Source organism: Diorhabda sublineata, chromosome 1, assembly GCF_026230105.1.
Source record: "Diorhabda sublineata isolate icDioSubl1.1 chromosome 1, icDioSubl1.1, whole genome shotgun sequence".
Lineage (NCBI taxonomy): Eukaryota > Metazoa > Arthropoda > Insecta > Coleoptera > Chrysomelidae > Diorhabda > Diorhabda sublineata.
The window spans coordinates 32,470,125-32,495,957 of NC_079474.1; the positions used below are offsets into that span (position 1 = coordinate 32,470,125).

General features: G+C 31.2%; 1 protein-coding gene across 1 annotated transcript in view; it reads right to left on the bottom strand.

Annotated features, from left to right (window-relative positions):
* Nucleotides 1–20,283, bottom strand: part of LOC130440939 (uncharacterized) — a 28,671-nt gene extending 8,388 nt beyond the window's left edge. Inside the window, exons 1-7 of the mRNA XM_056774385.1 lie at nucleotides 19,895–20,283; nucleotides 18,381–18,575; nucleotides 16,269–16,636; nucleotides 13,286–13,505; nucleotides 13,018–13,234; nucleotides 12,640–12,916; nucleotides 6,379–6,625 (exon numbers count right to left, since the gene is read on the bottom strand). Of these exons, the coding sequence (XP_056630363.1) occupies nucleotides 6,379–6,625; nucleotides 12,640–12,916; nucleotides 13,018–13,234; nucleotides 13,286–13,505; nucleotides 16,269–16,636; nucleotides 18,381–18,575; nucleotides 19,895–20,165 (1,795 nt within the window). The 5' untranslated portion in view covers nucleotides 20,166–20,283. The remainder of the gene's footprint in view (nucleotides 1–6,378; nucleotides 6,626–12,639; nucleotides 12,917–13,017; nucleotides 13,235–13,285; nucleotides 13,506–16,268; nucleotides 16,637–18,380; nucleotides 18,576–19,894) is intronic.
* Between the last annotated feature and the right edge of the window lie 5,550 nt (nucleotides 20,284–25,833).

The following is a 25,833-nucleotide window of genomic DNA, read 5'->3' on the forward strand; positions in this document are numbered from 1 at the left end:
CTAGATTTCTTCTGTTTCAACCCTAATGGGTACTTATGTACTAACGGACTTTAACCAATCACCTACTCTGCTTGAAGCTTCTTTCGGTGCCTCTTGGGAGTACATCCACACGTTATAGCGTGATGAGGATTTGGATGGCCTTCATGAGAAGGACCTTGGTCTTCAGTTCCAGCTTGAATCGACCTTTCATTCGACTTCTTGCCTTTCCCGTTTTTAGTAATCTCGATGATTTCTTCTTCTGCGATGTCCACGTTGTCTTCTGTTATTTTTTGGGGACTGCTTTGAATTGATACTGATGTTCAACGTCGTACACCAGTGGTTGATTCGGTTCAAGGTTTTACTTTAGTCGGTTGGGTGCTGTTCGTGATGATTAGAGAAACGTCAGGATGTGAATATTCTTGAATAAACTTATTTCTTCTGAATATTTGAGGTAACCGATACTCAATCATCTTAATTTTTTTAAAAACAATTTCTGTGACTTCTATGGTTTTCTACCGAAAGCGTCTCTCTTTAAAACGTTATTAAGGATAAGAAATAAGCATAAAAAATCGAACAATTAATTATTCAATTGAACAAATCATGTAACAAATATTTTATGAGTTTTTTTATTTGTGCGCCTATGATCGACTGGCTTACTTGCAATAGATTTTTTTGGTTTTTCTTTCACTTTCTTCATTAGTTTTGTTCAATTTCTAATTAATTGGAATAACTGTGGGTTTATTCGACTTGGTAAATGTTAGTCGGGGTCAATAACTTATTTCTAGGTTATATATTTATTAAATCTATTTACTACTCTTTATTTGTGGAAAGTAACAAAGGGCGATGCATTTCTTATCAATTGAAACTGATAAGTACTATTTTTATATTGGAAAAGATAAATAAAAATTAATTATGATACTTTTTTTAATAGATTTTGATAGTTGCATACGAGTTGCGTCCCGCGGTATAATTTTAATCCAAGTTACTGTAAGGGTCGTATATAATTGCGTCTCGAAGACCTTCCAAGAAATATGGTACTAAATACCTCTGTAAACTAATTATACTTACCAGGATTATCGATATGTAAATATTGAATTCTGGTTAACCATTTTCTTACCTGAGGCTTAAGTAAAATACATATTACCAACTTATTAATCATAATACCTCCTCTCATATTGAGATAACTAGCATGTATGGGGATAAATTTAGAGTAATTGGTATAATTTTATGACCTAACCTAACCTAATCTAACCTCACCTTTTCCTGTAGATAATAAAAGGTTCATACGAACGATGGCGATAGTTATTTTCCAGTAATAATTATCAAGAAAATGAAAACTATAAAAAAAATGATAAGACTAGACTTTCACGATAACTTCATTAGTTGGCTCTAAAAAATCGAAAAACCATCTGATTTCTATAAAATTTTCTGCCAAATTTTTATTTTTTACGGTAGGTATATGAAAAAAAATATGGAAAATATCTTTTTTAAACATAATCGATGAAAACTTTTTGCCAATTATCGAAGTTCATATATTTTTTTATTAATCTATACAAAAAACGGTCAATGTTTCTTAAAATCAAGTTTTTCATTAAATAAGTATATTTAACATTCATAGACGTAATTATTAGACTTATTTTGAACCTAATCTAATCTAACCTCACCTAAACCAACACATTAGGATCACAATATACTTTTTCAACTTTATCATCATCAGCGTCTATTATTGATGTCATTCAAACCGCAAATTTTTTGTTAACCGATGAAAAAGCGAACATTTTGTAGGAAAATCACATAAAAATGTTTATTCATTGAATTTTTACAAAAGAAAAGTAACTAATTATTCTTAATATCAACTTTTTTTTTCAATAAATATATTTAACATTCATAGACGTATTTATTAGACTTATTTTGAACCTAATCTAATCTAACCTCACCTAAACCAACACATTAGGATCACAATATACTTTTTCAACTTTATCATCATCAGCGTCTATTATTGATGTCATTCAAACCGCAAATTTTTTGTTAACCGATGAAAAAGCGAACATTTTGTAGGAAAATCACATAAAAATGTTTATTCATTGAATTTTTACAAAAGAAAAGTAACTAATTATTCTTAATATCAACTTTTTTTTTCAATAAATATATTTAACATTCATAGACGTATTTATTAGACTTATTTTGAACCTAATCTAATCTAACCTCACCTAAACCAACACATTAGGATCACAATATACTTTTTCAACTTTATCATCTTCAGCTTCTATTATTGATATCATTCAAAGCCCAAACTTTTTGTTAATCGATATAAAAAACGAACATTTTGGATAAAAATCACATAAAAATGTTTATTCATTGAATTTTTACTAAAGAAAATTAACTAATTATTCTTAATATCAACTTTTTTCTTCTTCTTTTTTTCTTCTTCAAGATTGAAGGAATTTATTAAAGGTTAAGATTAATCAACGCTTCATACACAATGGCATCTATTATGACAACTTTAAATTTGAATTCAGCAATCCAAGAAAACAGTTGACCCACCTCAAAAACAACGGTTGTGTTTGACGACGCCTTGATTGACGGTGTTAGAGGACCCACACATACATACTTTTCAGACTAGTCTCAGTGGAACACAAATAAAACTGAGTCCAGCCTCTGCCTGTCCACTTCCAGACGCTGCTTCTGCACCTCTAAACTTTACTCTTACATGAGAGTAGGAGCATCCAATCACAAAGAACCCATTTCGGCATTCCTTCACCTCCCAAACCCTTCCACTTGCTCCTCTTTATAAATTTTCATTTGACAGGGCAGTTGTATGTTGATAAAAATCAAAATTAAGATGAAAGTCACGATACGAGACTTCATATAATGAAAAACACATGCTTGTTCATAAAATCACTCGAGCCAAAATATTTGGAATATAGAGCTGAAATATTAGAGTAATGTTCTGAAAACTTAGTTGTACATTTAGAAAAATGAAGATGAAGGTGGAAGTCGCAGTATTTGCGATGCGAGGCTTCAAACTTGTTAGAATATTAATGAAAAACACATGCTTGTTCAAAAAATAATTCAGGCCAAAATATTTGGAATATAGAGCTGAAATTTTAGAGTAATGTTCTGAAAACTTAGTTGTACATTTAGAAAAATGAAGATGAAGGTGGAAGTCGCAGTATTTGCGATGCGAGGCTTCAAACTTGTTAGAATATTAATGAAAAACACATGCTTGTTCAAAAAATAATTCAGGCCAAAATATTTGGAATATAGAGCTGAAATTTTAGAGTAATGTTCTGAAAACTTAGTTGTACATTTAGAAAAATGAAGATGAAGGTGGAAGTCGCAGTATTTGCGATGCGAGGCTTCAAACTTGTTAGAATATTAATGAAAAACACATGCTTGTTCAAAAAATAATTCAGGCCAAAATATTTGGAATATAGAGCTGAAATTTTAGAGTAATGTTCTGAAAACTTAGTTGTACATTTAGAAAAATGAAGATGAAGGTGGAAGTCGCAGTATTTGCGATGCGAGGCTTCAAACTTGTTAGAATATTAATGAAAAACACATGCTTGTTCAAAAAATAATTCAGGCCAAAATATTTGGAATATAGAGCTGAAATTTTAGAGTAATGTTCTGAAAACTTAGTTGTACATTTAGAAAAATGAAGATGAAGGTGGAAGTCGCAGTATTTGCGATGCGAGGCTTCAAACTTGTTAGAATATTAATGAAAAACACATGCTTGTTCAAAAAATAATTCAGGCCAAAATATTTGGAATATAGAGCTGAAATTTTAGAGTAATGTTCTAAAAACTTAGTTGTACATTTAGAAAAATTAAGATGTAGGTGGAAGTCGCAGTATTTGCGATGCGAGGCTTCAAACTTGTTAGAATATTAATGAAAAACACATGCTTGTTCAAAAAATAATTCAGGCCAAAATATTTGGAATATAGAGCTGAAATTTTAGAGTAATGTTCTGAAAACTTAGTTGTACATTTAGAAAAATGAAGATGAAGGTGGAAGTCGCAGTATTTGCGATGCATGTAACAAATATTTTATGAGTTTTTTTTATTTGTGCGCCTATGATCGACTGGCTTACTTGCAATAGATTTTTTTGGTTTTTCTTTCACTTTCTTCATTAGTTTTGTTCAATTTCTAATTAATTGGAATAACTGTGGGTTTATTCGACTTGGTAAATGTTAGTCGGGGTCAATAACTTATTTCTAGGTTATATATTTATTAAATCTATTTACTACTCTTTATTTGTGGAAAGTAACAAAGGGCGATGCATTTCTTATCAATTGAAACTGATAAGTACTATTTTTATATTGGAAAAGATAAATAAAAATTAATTATGATACTTTTTTTAATAGATTTTGATAGTTGCATACGAGTTGCGTCCCGCGGTATAATTTTAATCCAAGTTACTGTAAGGGTCGTATATAATTGCGTCTCGAAGACCTTCCAAGAAATATGGTACTAAATACCTCTGTAAACTAATTATACTTACCAGGATTATCGATATGTAAATATTGAATTCTGGTTAACCATTTTCTTACCTGAGGCTTAAGTAAAATACATATTACCAACTTATTAATCATAATACCTCCTCTCATATTGAGATAACTAGCATGTATGGGGATAAATTTAGAGTAATTGGTATAATTTTATGACCTAACCTAACCTAATCTAACCTCACCTTTTCCTGTAGATAATAAAAGGTTCATACGAACGATGGCGATAGTTATTTTCCAGTAATAATTATCAAGAAAATGAAAACTATAAAAAAAATGATAAGACTAGACTTTCACGATAACTTCATTAGTTGGCTCTAAAAAATCGAAAAACCATCTGATTTCTATAAAATTTTCTGCCAAATTTTTATTTTTTACGGTAGGTATATGAAAAAAAATATGGAAAATATCTTTTTTAAACATAATCGATGAAAACTTTTTGCCAATTATCGAAGTTCATATATTTTTTTATTAATCTATACAAAAAACGGTCAATGTTTCTTAAAATCAAGTTTTTCATTAAATAAGTATATTTAACATTCATAGACGTAATTAATAGACTTATTTTGAACCTAATCTAATCTAACCTCACCTAAACCAACACATTAGGATCACAATATACTTTTTCAACTTTATCATCATCAGCGTCTATTATTGATGTCATTCAAACCGCAAATTTTTTGTTAACCGATGAAAAAGCGAACATTTTGTAGGAAAATCACATAAAAATGTTTATTCATTGAATTTTTACAAAAGAAAAGTAACTAATTATTCTTAATATCAACTTTTTTTTTCAATAAATATATTTAACATTCATAGACGTATTTATTAGACTTATTTTGAACCTAATCTAATCTAACCTCACCTAAACCAACACATTAGGATCACAATATACTTTTTCAACTTTATCATCATCAGCGTCTATTATTGATGTCATTCAAACCGCAAATTTTTTGTTAACCGATGAAAAAGCGAACATTTTGTAGGAAAATCACATAAAAATGTTTATTCATTGAATTTTTACAAAAGAAAAGTAACTAATTATTCTTAATATCAACTTTTTTTTTCAATAAATATATTTAACATTCATAGACGTATTTATTAGACTTATTTTGAACCTAATCTAATCTAACCTCACCTAAACCAACACATTAGGATCACAATATACTTTTTCAACTTTATCATCTTCAGCTTCTATTATTGATATCATTCAAAGCCCAAACTTTTTGTTAATCGATATAAAAAACGAACATTTTGGATAAAAATCACATAAAAATGTTTATTCATTGAATTTTTACTAAAGAAAATTAACTAATTATTCTTAATATCAACTTTTTTCTTCAATTAATATATTTAACATTCATAGACGTAATTATTAGACTTATTTTGAACCTAATCTAATCTAACCTCACCTAAACAAACCTATTAGGATCACAATATACTTTTTCAACTTTATCATCATCAGCTTCTATTAATGATGTCATTCAAAGCGCAAATTTTTTGTTAACCGATGAAAAAGCGAACATTTTGTAGGAAAATCACATAAAAATGTTTATTCATTGAATTTTTACAAAAGAAAATTAACTAATTATTCTTAATATCAACTTTTTTCTTCAATAAATATATTTAACATTCATAAATATTGTTAGATCAGACTAATTCTGAACCTAACCTAACCTATCAGGTTCAAAATATACTTTTTCAACATTCATTCAACAAAGTTCATTATTTTGCTAATATTTATTATATTTTAAGGTAAATCCAATGCCAGTCTGGTTATATAACTGATTTGCGGCGCTTTATTGAATTTTGTTTATGTTTTATTCATCACTTATCTCTTTGCTCTTACATCTGTACTTAACCATTGCGTGCTAAAATTAATTACACTTACCTTTGAACGCTTCGGCAAGCCCCTGCATAACAATATTTCTGTAAGAACCATTCGTAGGGTGGTAGGCATCTTCATAAGCGCAAACTATAGTTACTTCATTTCCAGCTTCTGCCAAACCCCGCATTAGAGCCACGGCTAACTTATGGTGACTCATCCCAAACATGGGAAATACTCCTAATATTTTCGCACATTGAACGCAATTTTGATAAATTGTAAGTGAACTTAGGTACATTAAAAAACTCAAACACTTTAACGAGACCATATTCGATTAATCAAATATTCTCGAGAAAGAGAATGAAGATTTTATCGGTCGTATAGTTGCTTTGTTACCGCTAGCATATTATTCAGTAACTGTTTCTTAAAACATTGTTGATAACTCGATTTTATTGTTTTTTTTAAATTTATTTGAAGAATGATTATTATAGATTAGGATAATAAAGGAGACAAACAAATCAAAGCGAATTGTTTACAACATTGTTTTATTGAAGCACCTTCAATTGGCTTTAAATCATTTGATCTGCTGTTAGTTTACCACATTTTTGTTCTAAGGTGATTTTAGATATTAAGATGATTTTTTTTAATTGTTTTAGTCTTTAGTATTATCTAGAATGAAATAAATTTTTACATATTACATACATCTTTTCCGACTTTGTCACACAATAAATTTCACGTCAAACTTTTAACCATGTTTCGAAAAAAAATCTATTTACAATATATAATAAATGTAGATGTAATTTCTTCTTATCCATATCCTACTGCAAACTGAATAACAAAAAACTTGTTCAGGACCGCATTATGATATTTAATTTTCAGAATCAGTGAATCATTCGAAAGTATAGATAAACAAGAGCATAATACAAAAAATTAATACCTTGAAACTAAATAAAACTGGTTACTAGATCAAATAATACTGAGAAACTAATGAACGTAAATACATAATTGGAAATATGGTTTCAGATATAAAACAGTAAATAAAAAGCAAACAGTAATGGGAAATAGTTGTTTGATGAAGTAGAGAAGCGAATATATAACAAAAATTCGGCAATAATGAAGAAAGACAAACAAAAATGAAGCAATTTCCTTAAAAACTGAAATGTTTGGCAAAGCTGCATATTGTCACATACTTGTTCAAAAAATCACTCAGGCTAATAACTTGTAATACGAGACTTAAATTTTGTTCGAATATCAATGGAAATACATACGCTTATATAAAAAAATCCCAAAGACGAAAATAAAGGAAATATCGAGCTGAAATTTTAAAATTATGTTGACAACAATTAGTTGTACATCAATAAGAATCGTGATGATGTTTGAGGTCACGACATTGGAAATAAGAGGCTTCAAACCTGTTAACGAATATTAACGAAAAATACATGCTTGTTTAAAAAATCATTCTAGCCAAAATATTTGGAATATAGAGCTGAAATTTTAGAGTAATTTTGGGAAAGATTGAAGGAATTTATTAAAGGTTAAGATTAATCAACGCTTCATACACAATGGCATCTATTATGACAACTTTAAATTTGAATTCAGCAATCCAAGAAAACAGTTGACCCACCTCAAAAACAACGGTTGTGTTTGACGACGCCTTGATTGACGGTGTTAGAGGACCCACACATACATACTTTTCAGACTAGTCTCAGTGGAACACAAATAAAACTGAGTCCAGCCTCTGCCTGTCCACTTCCAGACGCTGCTTCTGCACCTCTAAACTTTACTCTTACATGAGAGTAGGAGCATCCAATCACAAAGAACCCATTTCGGCATTCCTTCACCTCCCAAACCCTTCCACTTGCTCCTCTTTATAAATTTTCATTTGACAGGGCAGTTGTATGTTGATAAAAATCAAAATTAAGATGAAAGTCACGATACGAGACTTCATATAATGAAAAACACATGCTTGTTCATAAAATCACTCGAGCCAAAATATTTGGAATATAGAGCTGAAATATTAGAGTAATGTTCTGAAAACTTAGTTGTACATTTAGAAAAATGAAGATGAAGGTGGAAGTCGCAGTATTTGCGATGCGAGGCTTCAAACTTGTTAGAATATTAATGAAAAACACATGCTTGTTCAAAAAATAATTCAGGCCAAAATATTTGGAATATAGAGCTGAAATTTTAGAGTAATGTTCTGAAAACTTAGTTGTACATTTAGAAAAATGAAGATGAAGGTGGAAGTCGCAGTATTTGCGATGCGAGGCTTCAAACTTGTTAGAATATTAATGAAAAACACATGCTTGTTCAAAAAATAATTCAGGCCAAAATATTTGGAATATAGAGCTGAAATTTTAGAGTAATGTTCTGAAAACTTAGTTGTACATTTAGAAAAATGAAGATGAAGGTGGAAGTCGCAGTATTTGCGATGCGAGGCTTCAAACTTGTTAGAATATTAATGAAAAACACATGCTTGTTCAAAAAATAATTCAGGCCAAAATATTTGGAATATAGAGCTGAAATTTTAGAGTAATGTTCTGAAAACTTAGTTGTACATTTAGAAAAATGAAGATGAAGGTGGAAGTCGCAGTATTTGCGATGCGAGGCTTCAAACTTGTTAGAATATTAATGAAAAACACATGCTTGTTCAAAAAATAATTCAGGCCAAAATATTTGGAATATAGAGCTGAAATTTTAGAGTAATGTTCTAAAAACTTAGTTGTACATTTAGAAAAATGAAGATGAAGGTGGAAGTCGCAGTATTTACGATGCGAGGCTTCAAACTTGTTAGAATATTAATGAAAAACACATGCTTGTTCAAAGAATAATTCAGGCCAAAATATTTGGAATATAGAGCTGAAATTTTAGAGTAATGTTCTAAAAACTTAGTTGTACATTTAGAAAAATGAAGATGAAGGTGGAAGTCGCAGTATTTGCGATGCGAGGCTTCAAACTTGTTAGAATATTAATGAAAAACACATGCTTGTTCAAAAAATAATTCAGGCCAAAATATTTGGAATATAGAGCTGAAATTTTAGAGTAATGTTCTAAAAACTTAGTTGTACATTTAGAAAAATTAAGATGTAGGTGGAAGTCGCAGTATTTGCGATGCGAGGCTTCAAACTTGTTAGAATATTAATGAAAAACACATGCTTGTTCAAAAAATAATTCAGGCCAAAATATTTGGAATATAGAGCTGAAATTTTAGAGTAATGTTCTGAAAACTTAGTTGTACATTTAGAAAAATGAAGATGAAGGTGGAAGTCGCAGTATTTGCGATGCGAGGCTTCAAACTTGTTAGAATATTAATGAAAAACACATGCTTGTTCAAAAAATAATTCAGGCCAAAATATTTGGAATATAGAGCTGAAATTTTAGAGTAATGTTCTGAAAACTTAGTTGTACATTTAGAAAAATGAAGATGAAGGTGGAAGTCGCAGTATTTGCGATGCGAGGCTTCAAACTTGTTAGAATATTAATGAAAAACACATGCTTGTTCAAAAAATAATTCAGGCCAAAATATTTGGAATATAGAGCTGAAATTTTAGAGTAATGTTCTGAAAACTTAGTTGTACATTTAGAAAAATGAAGATGAAGGTGGAAGTCGCAGTATTTGCGATGCGAGGCTTCAAACTTGTTAGAATATTAATGAAAAACACATGCTTGTTCAAAAAATAATTCAGGCCAAAATATTTGGAATATAGAGCTGAAATTTTAGAGTAATGTTCTGAAAACTTAGTTGTACATTTAGAAAAATGAAGATGAAGGTGGAAGTCGCAGTATTTGCGATGCGAGGCTTCAAACTTGTTAGAATATTAATGAAAAACACATGCTTGTTCAAAAAATAATTCAGGCCAAAATATTTGGAATATAGAGCTGAAATTTTAGAGTAATGTTCTAAAAACTTAGTTGTACATTTAGAAAAATGAAGATGAAGGTGGAAGTCGCAGTATTTACGATGCGAGGCTTCAAACTTGTTAGAATATTAATGAAAAACACATGCTTGTTCAAAGAATAATTCAGGCCAAAATATTTGGAATATAGAGCTGAAATTTTAGAGTAATGTTCTAAAAACTTAGTTGTACATTTAGAAAAATGAAGATGAAGGTGGAAGTCGCAGTATTTGCGATGCGAGGCTTCAAACTTGTTAGAATATTAATGAAAAACACATGCTTGTTCAAAAAATAATTCAGGCCAAAATATTTGGAATATAGAGCTGAAATTTTAGAGTAATGTTCTAAAAACTTAGTTGTACATTTAGAAAAATTAAGATGTAGGTGGAAGTCGCAGTATTTGCGATGCGAGGCTTCAAACTTGTTAGAATATTAATGAAAAACACATGCTTGTTCAAAAAATAATTCAGGCCAAAATATTTGGAATATAGAGCTGAAATTTTAGAGTAATGTTCTGAAAACTTAGTTGTACATTTAGAAAAATGAAGATGAAGGTGGAAGTCGCAGTATTTGCGATGCGAGGCTTCAAACTTGTTAGAATATTAATGAAAAACACATGCTTGTTCAAAAAATAATTCAGGCCAAAATATTTGGAATATAGAGCTGAAATTTTAGAGTAATGTTCTGAAAACTTAGTTGTACATTTAGAAAAATGAAGATGAAGGTGGAAGTCGCAGTATTTGCGATGCGAGGCTTCAAACTTGTTAGAATATTAATGAAAAACACATGCTTGTTCAAAAAATAATTCAGGCCAAAATATTTGGAATATAGAGCTGAAATTTTAGAGTAATGTTCTGAAAACTTAGTTGTACATTTAGAAAAATGAAGATGAAGGTGGAAGTCGCAGTATTTGCGATGCGAGGCTTCAAACTTGTTAGAATATTAATGAAAAACACATGCTTGTTCAAAAAATAATTCAGGCCAAAATATTTGGAATATAGAGCTGAAATTTTAGAGTAATGTTCTAAAAACTTAGTTGTACATTTAGAAAAATGAAGATGAAGGTGGAAGTCGCAGTATTTGCGATGCGAGGCCTCAAACTTGTTAGAATATTAATGAAAAACACATGCTTGTTCAAAAAATAATTCAGGCCAAAATATTTGGAATATAGAGCTGAAATTTTAGAGTAATGTTCTAAAAACTTAGTTGTACATTTAGAAAAATTAAGATGTAGGTGGAAGTCGCAGTATTTGCGATGCGAGGCTTCAAACTTGTTAGAATATTAATGAAAAACACATGCTTGTTCAAAAAATAATTCAGGCCAAAATATTTGGAATATAGAGCTGAAATTTTAGAGTAATGTTCTAAAAACTTAGTTGTACATTTAGAAAAATGAAGATGAAGGTGGAAGTCGCAGTATTTGCGATGCGAGGCTTCAAACTTGTTAGAATATTAATGAAAAACACATGCTTGTTCAAAAAATAATTCAGGCCAAAATATTTGGAATATAGAGCTGAAATTTTAGAGTAATGTTCTGAAAACTTAGTTGTACATTTAGAAAAATGAAGATGAAGGTGGAAGTCGCAGTATTTGCGATGCGAGGCTTCAAACTTGTTAGAATATTAATGAAAAACACATGCTTGTGCAAAAAATAATTCAGGCCAAAATATTTGGAATATAGAGCTGAAATTTTAGAGTAATGTTCTGAAAACTTAGTTGTACATTTAGAAAAATGAAGATGAAGGTGGAAGTCGCAGTATTTGCGATGCGAGGCTTCAAACTTGTTAGAATATTAATGAAAAACACATACTTGTTCAAAAAATAATTCAGGCCAAAATATTTGGAATATAGAGCTGAAATTTTAGAGTAATGTTCTAAAAACTTAGTTGTACATTTAGAAAAATTAAGATGTAGGTGGAAGTCGCAGTATTTGCGATGCGAGGCTTCAAACTTGTTAGAATATTAATGAAAAACACATGCTTGTTCAAAAAATAATTCAGGCCAAAATATTTGGAATATAGAGCTGAAATTTTAGAGTAATGTTCTAAAAACTTAGTTGTACATTTAGAAAAATGAAGATGAAGGTGGAAGTCGCAGTATTTACGATGCGAGGCTTCAAACTTGTTAGAATATTAATGAAAAACACATGCTTGTTCAAAGAATAATTCAGGCCAAAATATTTGGAATATAGAGCTGAAATTTTAGAGTAATGTTCTAAAAACTTAGTTGTACATTTAGAAAAATGAAGATGAAGGTGGAAGTCGCAGTATTTACGATGCGAGGCTTCAAACTTGTTAGAATATTAATGAAAAACACATGCTTGTTCAAAAAATTATTCTGGACAAAATATTTGGAAATAATTGCTTTTATTACAGTATTATTAAAAATTATGATTGTATTATTAAGGTGAAATAATAACAAAATTGATTCAAGATTTTTTTATTTTGTCCCGTTTCCCATAACACAATTTCGACATAATTTTAACAAACCTATAAAATATATAAAACGACATAAACAATAAAATTAACAAAACAGCTACGACATCTAATAACAAATATTGATAAGTAGGCATATTGACAGCAGCTGATTTCATGTACGGCGCCCCTTTATTTTCAACTATATAATTAATCCAGTACAGGGCCGTATTCATAGGAGACATCGGACGATCTTTGAATCTCTTTGACAAACTTCGAGCTTTCTCCATAAATCTTGAAAAAAAAAAATGAGAAAATGAAAGAGAAGATGAAAGAGAATGTATGAAAATTTGGTCAGCGGTGTAGTAAAGGCATCAGCAGTTAAATTTACTCACTCTGAACTGAGTAACTTCTTCAAAGCTTCGGCGAGAATTTTTTCGTTTATTTCATGAAACCTGAATACTAAACCTCCTCCAGCTTGCTCAGTCGACATAGCATTCGTGAATTGATCGCCAATATGGGGTAATGACAACATCGGTTTACCACAATAAACGCTTTCTATGGTGCCCAAAAGACCTGAGTGCGTGATAAAGACTTTAACATTAGGATGACCTAAAACGAACGATGTTAAGATTTTCAATATATTCGATTATCTATACATACACAAAATATCTTTCTGTGGAGCCCATCTAGTCGTCATAACATTATCAGGTTTATTCTCCATTTCGCTTTCCCATTTCCATACAACTCTTTGAGGTAATCGGGAAAAGACGTTTAAGAATATCATCTGTTTACTTTTCGGGAAAGTATCTCCTCTAATAGTTGAACCCATACTCATGTAAATTACTCCATGTTTTGCTTCACTGATGAATTTCTCAATTTCCTAGGAAAATCTTGGTTTATCTTACCAAATAGCGTCATGAAGAATATATATATCGCAAACGCCTACTGCACCCTACCTAACCACCAACTGAAAAGGCTCTTATCCTGCTAGCAGTAGATCCAATTCTCCCAATACAACAACTGATTCAGCTTCAGTAATACCATTTAAGTCAATTTGGCATAACCTCAATTTAGAGCATTGCCCCGAAATCAGGATTAGACGCCCCCTTTCCTTTAAACCAGGGGTCTCTAAACTTTCCAGCCTTAGGGCCATACTAATTACTCCAGTAAGTTCCGAGGGCCAAAACCATATTATCATTGTTGTCGGTGGTAAAAAATGAAATAGTCCACTGATTTAGTGATTTAGTAGTATGGAAAAGAAGCGAAAAATTGATAGTGAATGCAGAAAATTCAAAGATCGGTGGAACATTCAGTATTTCGTAATTGAGTCCAGTAACAAGGCGCTATGTTTGATTTGCAATGAAAGCATAGCTGTTCTCAAAGAATATAACTTAAACGTGAATATGAAACAAAACATTTTCAAAATTACTCAAAATATACAGGAAGTTTGCGGACAGAAAAATTCGAAGCTATGAAGCGCGGATTGAAATCGCAGCAATCTTCATTTACAAAACTCAAAACTGAACAAGAGGCTGCAACTCATGCCAGTTTTCGTGTGGCTCTTGAAATTGCAGAACGTGGGAAACCATTCACTGATGGAGAAATGATCAAAGATTGCATAATTGCAGTAGCCGAAGAAATGTGCCCTGAAACGGTAAATTTATTAAAAACTCTCAGTATGTCAGCAAACACTGTGACTCGAAGGATAGAAAACAGCGCTGAAAATATATCCTCTCAACTGTTCGACAAAAATGGGACATGTTGAGTGGTTTTCTTTGGCCTTGGATGAGTCAATGTATGTATCAGATACTGCCCAGATGTTGATTTATATTCGAGGAGTAGATAAAAGCTATGAAGTGCATAAATGTATAGTATTCATGGCACAACTACTGGTACAGATATTTTTAAAGGAGTTGAAATGGACATTAATCAAAAGAACCTTCGATGGAAAAACTTGAAATGTGTTACAACTGATGGAGGTAAAAACACGAGTGGGAAAGATAAAGGAGTGGTCGCTCTTGTGTCAAAGGCTGTAGAAAATGACGGTGGTTCAAAACCATTAGTCTCACATTGTATCATTCATCAACAGTCTTTGTGCGGAAAATGTTTGGATATGTCTGAAGTTCTGAAACCAGTCATATAAACTGTTAGTTAACTGACATTTTAAAACATGTGACATATTTAGCTACACCACTGAGACTGAGTTTCCTATCGACTTTGCAATCGAAACTTTGAGTGCTTTGAAAATAAATTTTGATACTCGTTCCTCGGACTTTGATGCCATTGCGAATCGAAATAAGATTTTTCAGAATCCTTTTGATACTGACATTGAAACCCTAGCCCCGGAACTTCAAATGGAAATGATTGATCTACAGTGCAATGATATAATTAGAACAAATATCAAAACTCATCTTTGTTGGAATTTTATAAGAGTCTTCCACTGACACAATTTGATAATGTGCATAAATTTTCTCGTGGGCTGTTTTCTGTTTTTGGTACTACTTATTTGTGTGATAAAACTTTCTCCAAAATTAAGTATTCAAAAAATGTTTACAGTGGAAAATCTCAATTACATAAATCTCATTAGTATTTCCTGTGTCGTTATGCTTGTTATAAGTTATGTTTTTATTTAAAATGTATAAAATGTTGGTTGGATTCATTTCAATAATTTGTTAGTTATTATATTTTGAAGTTAAATTTTCTGCATATTATTCATGTCTTTACTACATACTACAATTTTGTGTTTCTTTATCCAACTTATCACAAAAACAATAACAATAAGCCTACAACAATGTTATGAGTAGTTAGCCCATGACCATATCAATGTAGATGTCATATTAATAATTATTCAACATAAAATTAGAATACTTCAGTAAACTAAATTTGATTTGCTATAAAAAATATGTTCATGTATGTTTTCATGTATGCTAGCTCTCCACGGGCCGGACAAAATCTATCCGCAGGCCGGATGTGGCCCTCGGGCCGTAGTTTGGAGACCCCTGCTCTAAACCAAAGAGGAAACTTCCTTATCCCCCGATTTGGCTGCTAGCGACGATCTACGAAGATATCCTCGACCCCTTCGCCATTAGATAAAACCCGCTCCTAATCCCCTCATCGATCGTCGGTGTTGAGGTTTTCCTATGTGTCCTGGTGAACCCATCCACCAGTTAAACTACAAGAGACCAAATTTATTGCACTCTCGAAAAACTATTTGATTCGTCGACTCATTTTCTTTGGCTCTATTATTTAGATTACCCTCCTATAATCTACCACATTTCCAGCTCCGTAGAGAAAACGTTTTGCTATATCAGGACTATTCCCGAAATCTCCTTATCCTTTATAAAAATATCCATATCCTCCACAAAAATAATTCAACGAGTCTCTCACAGAAAATTTGTTATTACTTCCGGTTGAAGAACATGAAAAACAGGTTAGTTTAGCATTTTTAATAGCGTTGATTCCATTTATCGACATTTTAAGCGAGTGGGATCTATTATTAGGAGATAGGGGCTTGGCTGAGGAAGGATGTGATCATTTCAAAGATCCTCGATAAATGGATTCGGCGATCTAGAAAACGCTCAATTAACGTGTTTTTATAATGATTCCAAACCGGACATAAGCGGGAGTGTTTCTAAGAACTTACCTGTGGTAATTTTTTAATTGGTTGCGAATCTATATGGATACCACCGATTTCAATAACATTTGGAGTTAACGGAATTGGCAAATTCAAAGTGAAATGTGTATTAATAAATAACATATTGACATCATTAGTGACGTCACCGTTTTCGTATAAATCGACACCGACATATTTTTTAGATAAGGTGTTACTGGACTTAATCATTTCATAATCGTATAATAAATTCGAGTAAAGATGATTTATTGTATTTTCCATCCTTTGGATGAAGTTCATTGGTATTGGAAGTCCTAAAAAGTGTGCGGGTAAATAGGATGGATTGAAAGGTACACCGAACGATTGATACATCCAAGGCATCCATATTGAAGAATGTATACCTATAATAAAGTCACAAATTTAAATTGTGGAATGTTGTCTTCCACATTAGGACAATCTTTATAATGTTTATTTCAATTTTTAGGGTGTAGGACGATGTTTTTCGTAGTCATATCTACGCCTATGACTCTAAATAAATGTTATCAATAATTACATATGTCAACTTTAAGTTCGAACAGTATCTATGCAGTTATAAAAGATCATCCTGTATCAATAATTGTATAATTTTGTACTAATTCTCATAATACCACTGAAGAAAGTATCAACAATATTAAATAAAAATGCCGATTTTTAGTTACCATGGAAATTACGCTACTGTTTGACATTTTTGATAGATTTCAATGACTATTATATCTCAATGATAGTTCACTTGAAGTATTTGAATACTAGTTAAGACTCGTAGCACTATGGCGCTGCTATAACCTCAACATCACAGAACTTTTATTCTCTTATTGACATAGACTTTATTGGTTGTTATCATTGAACTAAAAGTAACGGAAGAAGCATTCTCTTTATGATAGGCGTGCGATATAAAAAATATTTTCTGGAGAATAAAAAAATAATTAAATATTAACAGAATTAATTTTAATTATTTCTAATACAATATGAACTAAGTTTTTTTATAAATTCAAAATTACTTTTTTTATAAAAATTGATTTTCCAATGGAGGAATGTCAAGTAGCAGCATCATTTAAGAATAATAAGAATAATTTTTTTGTTTTTAAATTGACTAATAACCTCTATTATTTTGTTTTTGTCAGTTTTCATGTTTTTGAAATTGTTTTCTTTGTGTATAAAGAAGAATTTACGATTTATCTTTTATTCTTTGAGAATATACACTGTTCACAACATAACAAAAACGACCAGAAAAAATATTTGGTTAAAAAAAGCAAATGGTATACGAGGTATGGCCATTAAATAACGAGACTGGTGAAAATAAAATCTTTTATTTTGATGTTACTATATTTATTTTTTATTACTTTCACTATACACCCCTTCTCTAACCCTACATCACGTCATGCGAATTTTCCATTATTCGAAACAATGCAGGAGTGTTTTTTCTGTCAATTCATCCAGGACTCGCGCAGTTTTTTCTTTCTCAGTTTCAACAGACTCAAATCTCGTTCCTTTTGATGCAGTTTTGACCTAAGGAAAGAGGTAGAAGTCGCGAGGTGCAAGATCCGGCGAATACGATGGGTGATCTAACACTGGAATTTGGGACTTTTTCGATATTTTCATCCTTTTTTCACGTGGAAGGGCGACCCGAACGTGAATCATCTTCAACATCTTCTCGGTCGTCTTGAAAACGCTTAAAACTCTCAAAATACTTGGACACGACAAACATTCATGGCTATACACTTGTTTTGCAGCTTTTCCAAGTTTCATGTGAAATTTCACTACAATCCGTTGAGTTGAGTCGATAATTTTCACGGCAAAACAAAAAAATAGCCTCTATACAAACGGAGGTGACGGCTACACTGTTTTGTCTACAGACACGGTAGATATCGCATTCGAAATAACAGGCTTCAGTTGTTAACCTTTGGCACTAGTCTCGATACTTAATAGCCACACCTCCTTTTTATATCAACATTTTTAGGTATAAAGATGATAAGTTGACACACTTCTAAACATTGTTTCGAGATATGTAAAAAAGTCGAAAGTGTGAATAACGAGAAGTATTATAGATGAATTATGGCTGGAGTCGCAATCAGTGATGAATTGTGAAACGAAAATGTACATTCTTACCTATAATAGGTGCATTGTATTTCTTAGCAACTCCCATAAAACAATTTGTATTGAATATTTCAATCAAAATCAAGTCGAAATGTCTATCTTCCTTTAAAAATGTTTGCAAATTTGGATGAGACAAACCTTCTGTACAAGCTATGCGGGCAGCATCCATCAATACTATGGGACATGCATATCTATCTAATCGGCTTCCTAGATAAAAAATTAAAACTATAAAGTTCAATTCATAAAGTTGACTTTCCGTCATCGTTCGCAGATGACGTTTGACGTTTGATGTTCGTAGCAAATTCTACACCCTATTCATACACTTGACGATGTGTTGTTAACCTAAAAAATTTGCTATTTTTTCTTTGACGAGTGTACTGCTTTTTATTTTTGTGTATTTTGTTTATATTATAATAAACAAGCAAAGCCGAAAGACCACCATAAACAAACAAAAAGAGAAATAGCTCCAAAACCACATCCTAACGTCATACGTCTAAATCACGTGACAAACGGAAACGGATGTCTTTGGCTCTTTTCGTTTATGTTAAAAGTCACCAACGGCAAACCGATCGGGAAACGGAAACTATGAATGGAATTATGCATTTTAATGTTGTTCATTTTGTACTAGCAAACGTCAACGGCGACGGCAAAAGGAAAGTCAAGTTAATTAATCGGCTTTTAACTGTCATTTCTTTAAATTTGTGTCCGAGAGAGTAATAAAACCTAATTTCTAGCCAAGAACTTAGTAAGGTCATTTTGAATATTATTACAGAATAATTTTCTAGAATTTTCATATATTACCTAAGCTAATACAATTTGTGGGGCTTTTATTGGTCTTTTATAACCAGCTGTACAGAACAATAGAAAAAGGTTTGGAGTGGTCAAAAGTCCTGTATAATTAAAATTACGTAGACGTTTCATGAGATCTATAAGTACCTATTTACCAATAAAAGAAATTTTGTTTAAATTCCACGAATCTCCTCCTGATTTCAATTGAAATTCAGTTGTAAGTTTATCTATTTAACTAAGAGGTCCAAATTGAGTATTCTTAAGTTTAGTTGTAACTTGCAAGGTGCATGTGCAGTCTGTTGTGAATTCTAGTTAAATTATGGAAAATTTGGAAGGGCTGCGTAGATGTCAATAAATTGGTCAACAATTAATAAAAAAAACATTATTATCTAACCATTAAGTCATCAGTGTTGAAGATTTCGTCATTAGATAGGTGTGATCGTTTAGAATTACCTAATTTTCGTCTTATATTAATGTGACTGTGAAGAATCATAAATCTACCTTTTCAACTTCTAGTTACTATTGTATTCGTTAAGATTTAATGTAAACTGACCGTCCACTGACGGGAATCAATGTCGTAGTTAAGCGATTCCAAATGTCACTTAGACACATAAATATTATTAGTATTTAAGAGAACATATACACGCATAGTGTGTAGTACAGTAGTCAGATTTTTTTAATCACTTTATTTATTTATATTTTATGTCAATAAATAGTTTTTACAAAAACAAACTTACCAGTTAAGATATCAAAAGTAATAATTTCTGTTTCGTTCTTATCCTCAACTGCAATATTAATATCTTTCCAATTAGGGTATTCTAGTCTCATAGGGAACCTGGTAATAAGGGTAACTTGATGACCGATGGAAACTAATTGTTTGAAAAGAGGCTCGAAGACGAGCTGGTGACTTTTTCCCATATGAGGAGTAATCGCCAATATTTTTAAACTTAAACTGATATCCACTAAGTATAATAATAAAAGTAATTTACAACCACTATTCACAAACATTTTTTATCGACGTACGATTAACTTAATGTTTGTTATTGTCCTGTAGTTCGTTATTTAATAATAAATTCATCACGCGAACGAATCTACAAACTATTCCAATTAAAAGTAACGGAGAGATGGGAGGCAGAACGATTTAAAATAACCGAACTTATTCAAGGTTGAGATATTAATAGATATAGTTCGAAATTCTAAGCGGATTTGTACGCGAGAAATTTTAATACACATATAATATTTGCAATGAAATATACCAGAAAAAGGTCAAAATAATCACCAAAATTTAAGAAAAATAAACATTTTGTATATTTACTACTTAAAAGAATACAATTTATTCACAAAGCTGCAGATATCTACAAATGGGAAAGTTGTATATTTTATTCTTAAGAGAACAAAAACTTCTTTCAACATATATACAAAATCTTTTCCTACATCAATTAGTTAACTTTGTAAAAACTATTTATTAACATAAAATATAAATAAATAGTTTCAATAATCTGACTACTGTACACGCTGGAAGTTAAAACTATTAAGAACACACTTTGCGTGTATATGCTCTCTTAAATACTAATCCTATTGTTTACAACAGCTATAATTAATTATATTTATGATTACTAGAGCCACATCAATAGAAAAATAAGGGTAAGTAATTTGATAAGTTAATGGAACTTCAAGTGTCTTAGGGACATATGGAATCGCTTAATTACGATTTTGGTTCCCGTCCTGGTCAGTTTACAATAAATCTTAACAAATACAATACAATACAGTGAGATAGTTAGTTTCATAGTTTCCATTGAAATTTTTGTAAATTTTTCGAGGGTTTTGAAGCCACTTTTTAAAAAAATATATTTTTTGTTTATTGAATTGTCACTGTTACCAGAAACTTTAGAAATACGGTTTTTAAATTATTTATAGTCCAGTCAATGTCGGTAAAAAAAGTATAAACTGTGTATTTGTCTACCCTGTGCTGTTATAAGTGGTGAAAACCACCCCTATTTCAAAATGAAAGTCGCCAGACAATTTTTTTATAATTTATGATTCATTAATTAGTTAACAGCCACCCCTTATGACAGAAAAAATAATAATAAACATGTTATTAACCAGTTATTTATTATTTTTTATAAAATTCTTTGTGTAATTACCTTTTTTATATAATTATATAAGGATTTCCAGTTTAATGCTTTGATACCTTTTAACAGAAAGCTTCGGCTTCTCTATACAAGGGGTAAAGTGAATATAACTGTTTAAGTTAAGAGCTGGTTCAAATGGTATAGCTGTCTCTTTGTAACCACTGACTAGTTTCGACGTTATTACGTCTTATCAGAGTGGTTTAACAACCCTCGTTCGGACTTGAGACTCGAACTGAAGACAACGTCAAAGAGTTTCGCTATTTAACATTCCCCAGCGAACTTTAACTGGCGCCATCCCCACTTCCAACTGCGATAATATTGTTTCCGATGGTAAATGAGCAAAATATCAATCGCCAAAAAGGTCGATGGACATTATGCTCTTCAGAGGAGATGTAATGTTCGTCGAGGCATTAGCCACGAAAGTAGTTGTTTTCTCCTTCGAATATACCTTAATATACCACCATTTTCCTGTATCCTTCGCTTCTCTGCTAGCAGAATCAGTAGCAAGCATTCCATTGCGAAAAAATGGCTCCCAACCTCTAACAACTCAGCAGATTTTAAAACGTTATTATTTAATATTGTACTTACGTACGGTTTCTACTAGTTTTGATGATATTGGGAATTCTAGTTATGTATAGGGGTTGGCAGGATAATCGATTAATCGAATGATCGATTAATCTAAAATTATCGATTAATCGGAAAATATCAAAATATCGAAGATCGAAGATAATCTTGAGGTCGTTAAAAAGTTTCGCGGCTATGGCGTACACACTATTTTTTGTACAATCGTTAAAATGATCAAATAATATAATAATCAATTTAACGATTAAAAAATTTATTTTTTGAATAATCATTTCATTATAATTCAATATCAGAATCTTACTTCCAAATATCTTCTGTAGGTTCATTATTTGATTTGTTTTTATTGGGAATCAAACCATAATGTCTTCTGTATGCTTCTAGTGGTATACTCGCTCTTTATCTAATTTTTTGTAGGAATCAAATCAAAATCGTTCTTTTGATGCTTTATTTGCGATTGTCGAATAATCGAAAATAATCAATTTTCGATAAATCGATTATTTTTGATTATTTTCGATTAATCGATTATTTCCGATTTATCGATTATTTTCGATAAATCGATTATTTTTGATTATTTTCGATTAATCGAAAAAAATCGATTATATTTTTTAATCATTGCCCAACCCTAGTTATGTATTGCAAAGCTCCTCAAAATCGCAAGGTATTAATGTTAGCAATTGTTCTAGTTGTAAGATTAATATTAATGGTTTTATGTAATGATAAATATATAGATAATAAAAATTTGCAATTCCTACATTTATTACTATCATTTTATCTGATTTCATATGTCTTTAACACTATGTTAAAATAATTTCTAACACGCTTTAACGTAAACAAACATTGTCATTAAAAGTGACGCTTTTCATGACAAATTACCCTCTGAAAACGGATGGGAAATTATATCCTATCCCACTAATCAGGCAACACACAATTCACATTGCAATAAAATGTATTTCTGCAGAAAACAATAAACAAAAAAACAAGCGAGTATATAAAATTACAGTACCGACAAGTTTAAATTTGCGTGGAGCAGTATATGTTAGGATCGTGACTTGACCACAAAACCTTCCAAATTAAAGCGAGAATCGAAAAAAAAATCGCTTCGAATTTTGGTTTTCTTTACGAAAAATTCGTTTTTAAAAAATATATTTATTCTAGCAATTACAAGTTTATTGTTAGAGATCTGAACAGAGAATGAATAATATTAAATGATATTACAAGAAAGAAAGATTTATCTGCATATGTTGTTAAATAACAATTTCTCAGAAAGTATAGTGTTTCTGCTGCGCTTTTAAGTTTCCTTGATAAGCGGCGTATGTAACTCCTCCCTCCTTAAGTCTCGAAAAGTATGGATTGACTTTTCGATTTTTGGGCCCTTTCCAGGTTTTCTTGACTTTTTTCTTTTGTGTGTTTTCGGCATACTAAAATTTTTGATTTGAATTTGAACAAAACACCTGCTATTAAAATAATGAATATTATCGCTAAAAGGCTTTCGATTATTGTTACATGACTCTGTGTATTGGAAGTTTCTTGGATCGGCTTCAATTTTCTTGACAATTCGTTGATTTGGAAAAGATCATCGAGATTGAGATTTGTTATGTTATATTTTTCGTAGTGTTTTGAAGTTGATAATTTGTTTGTTTCTAATTTTGGCAGGACAAATGGTTTACCGTAACTGATTTCGTCGTCATTGATGTATCGTTGATTATTGATCCATAGTTCACAGTTTTCTGGGATTTTGACAAGTGATGGTTCTTCTATTTCGAGGTATCGATCGGATTGACATTTTGAAAGTATTTTTTCTTGTTGAATCGGCATTATCAGGACTTCTTTTGTTGTAACTTGTTGAATGATTGTTTCTTCGATATTGACTTCTAGAATTTGGCAATCATCGAGAGTGTTCCCTTCAAGTAGACTAAGGGTGCAATTATCCCTTTGGACCAAATTTTGACGGCAATAGTAGATACCTTCGAGTGGTGGACATTCTTCTTTTTCTGATTGGGTTTCATTTTGCGTTCGTGCCAGGTAAGGGAATTTAGGAGTGTACATTTTATTATTTTGGATTATGGGAAAAAGGTGGTAAAATTCAAATGTTTCGGAGATGAGTATAGGTACGTGGATAGCAAAGACTAATTTCGAATCAATGATTGATACTTGAGTTCCAAGAAATTGGTAGTATGTTAAAATGTTAGAAAATTTAGGAATCTGTTTTTCCGAATATAGTTTTTCTAAATGTTGAATTATGTCCAGTATCTCGTAACTAGAAATTATAGACGTATGTACAGAATTAAGTTTCGAAAATACAACTGCGTTCTCAATATTATCTATAAACGTTATTGTTGACTGACAGTCTAAATTAATCTGATACAACATACCTTGAAACGTTAGATAACTTTCTAGTGTTTCAATTTTGTTATATACAGAGGCTGAAAATAGTTGTAACCCATTATTAAAGTTTGCTTGATTTTTATTTAAAGTAGTAATTGACTTATTGTAATGATCAATGAGTTTCTTATAGAGAGAAATTTGAAGGTTAGTTTCATGGATAATGTTCTTTTGATTTTGTTGTAATAAAGTAATTGCGTTATCGTATTTTATCTCGTCATCTGAATCGAGGTTTCCAAATAGCCATTTGTTTATTTTACCAACGCCATTTAGCAAACCTCTTCGATTTCTGATATGAGGATTCAAATTTTCGAATTTTTTCTGTACAGTGTTGATCAAATACTCGGTTCTTATTAACATGTTCTGTGCTAAAGCGTGATAGGACATAGTGTTTGTAGTGGTTACAGTTGTAATACTATTTTTTATGTAATTGAAATGCGTAACTAGACTATCTATTTGCTTAATAAGTTGGCTTAAATCTAAATAATGTAAAAACGTATGTTTACTATATATTAATCTAGCGTTTCCTAATTGGATGGGAAGAAGGAAGTTTTGAATTTTCGTAACCTGTATGTCTTCTACACTACAGGTCGCTTGAAATACGCGAAGAATCAGGTAAAGCATCAGGATTCGCGTGCTCGTCGACATCCTGTAACAATTTCCGAACATTACTTCTTGGTTTTCGGACAATACTTTTATGATACGTACCTTTATCGGTTTTAAGCAGAATACCTTTATCTCTGATTATTTTAGTTTGTTTAAATTTAGGGAGTTTCTTATTTCTTAATTTAGTTTTTACGTAGGCGGTTTTTTGATTTGAATAGTCTAAAGGTTCGGACCTTTTTCTATTTAATTTCTCTATAACCTTTTGTTTAGTTTGTTCGTTTTGTTGTTTAATTTTTTCATATAAGCGTTTACTGGTTTCTTTGTGATTTTGAACGTATTGAGATATAACTAAATGATCATTCAGGTCAAACGGGTCAGGATTGTTTATATGTCCTTTTATAATTTCGAAAGGCGTGAATTTTGTTACTGTATGAACTGAATTGTTATAACTAAGAATCGCGTGTTTCATTATTTGATCCGGTGTCAAATTTTTATTATCTTCCTGTATACATCGATAATGTTCTAAAATACTTGAATGAAATCGTTCAACTGGCGAGTTGGAATTGCTATTTTTCGCTGTGGTATGATGCAATTCTATATGGTGAAGTTTGCAAAAGTCTTCTAAATCGAAATTCTTAAATTCAGAACCACTATCTGTTGTTATCTTTTGAGGTAGTCCATGGTGAGTTATGAAATTTAGTAAAGAGTCTACTGTGGAAAATCCTGTAACACTTACTATGGGGTAAGCTTGTCCGTAACGCGAAAAGGAATCAATTACTGTTAAATAAATTTTATTTGCAATTTTAAAAACATCCATATGTACATGCTCAAAAGGCTTAGACGCTGTGGGTGTTAGGCTAAATTTGACGACAGGGGGATTCCTATCATATTTATTTTTCAAGCATGTATCGCAATTATTGATAAAGTTTTCTACATCTTCGATCATTTTCGGCCAGTAGTATCTACAACTAAGA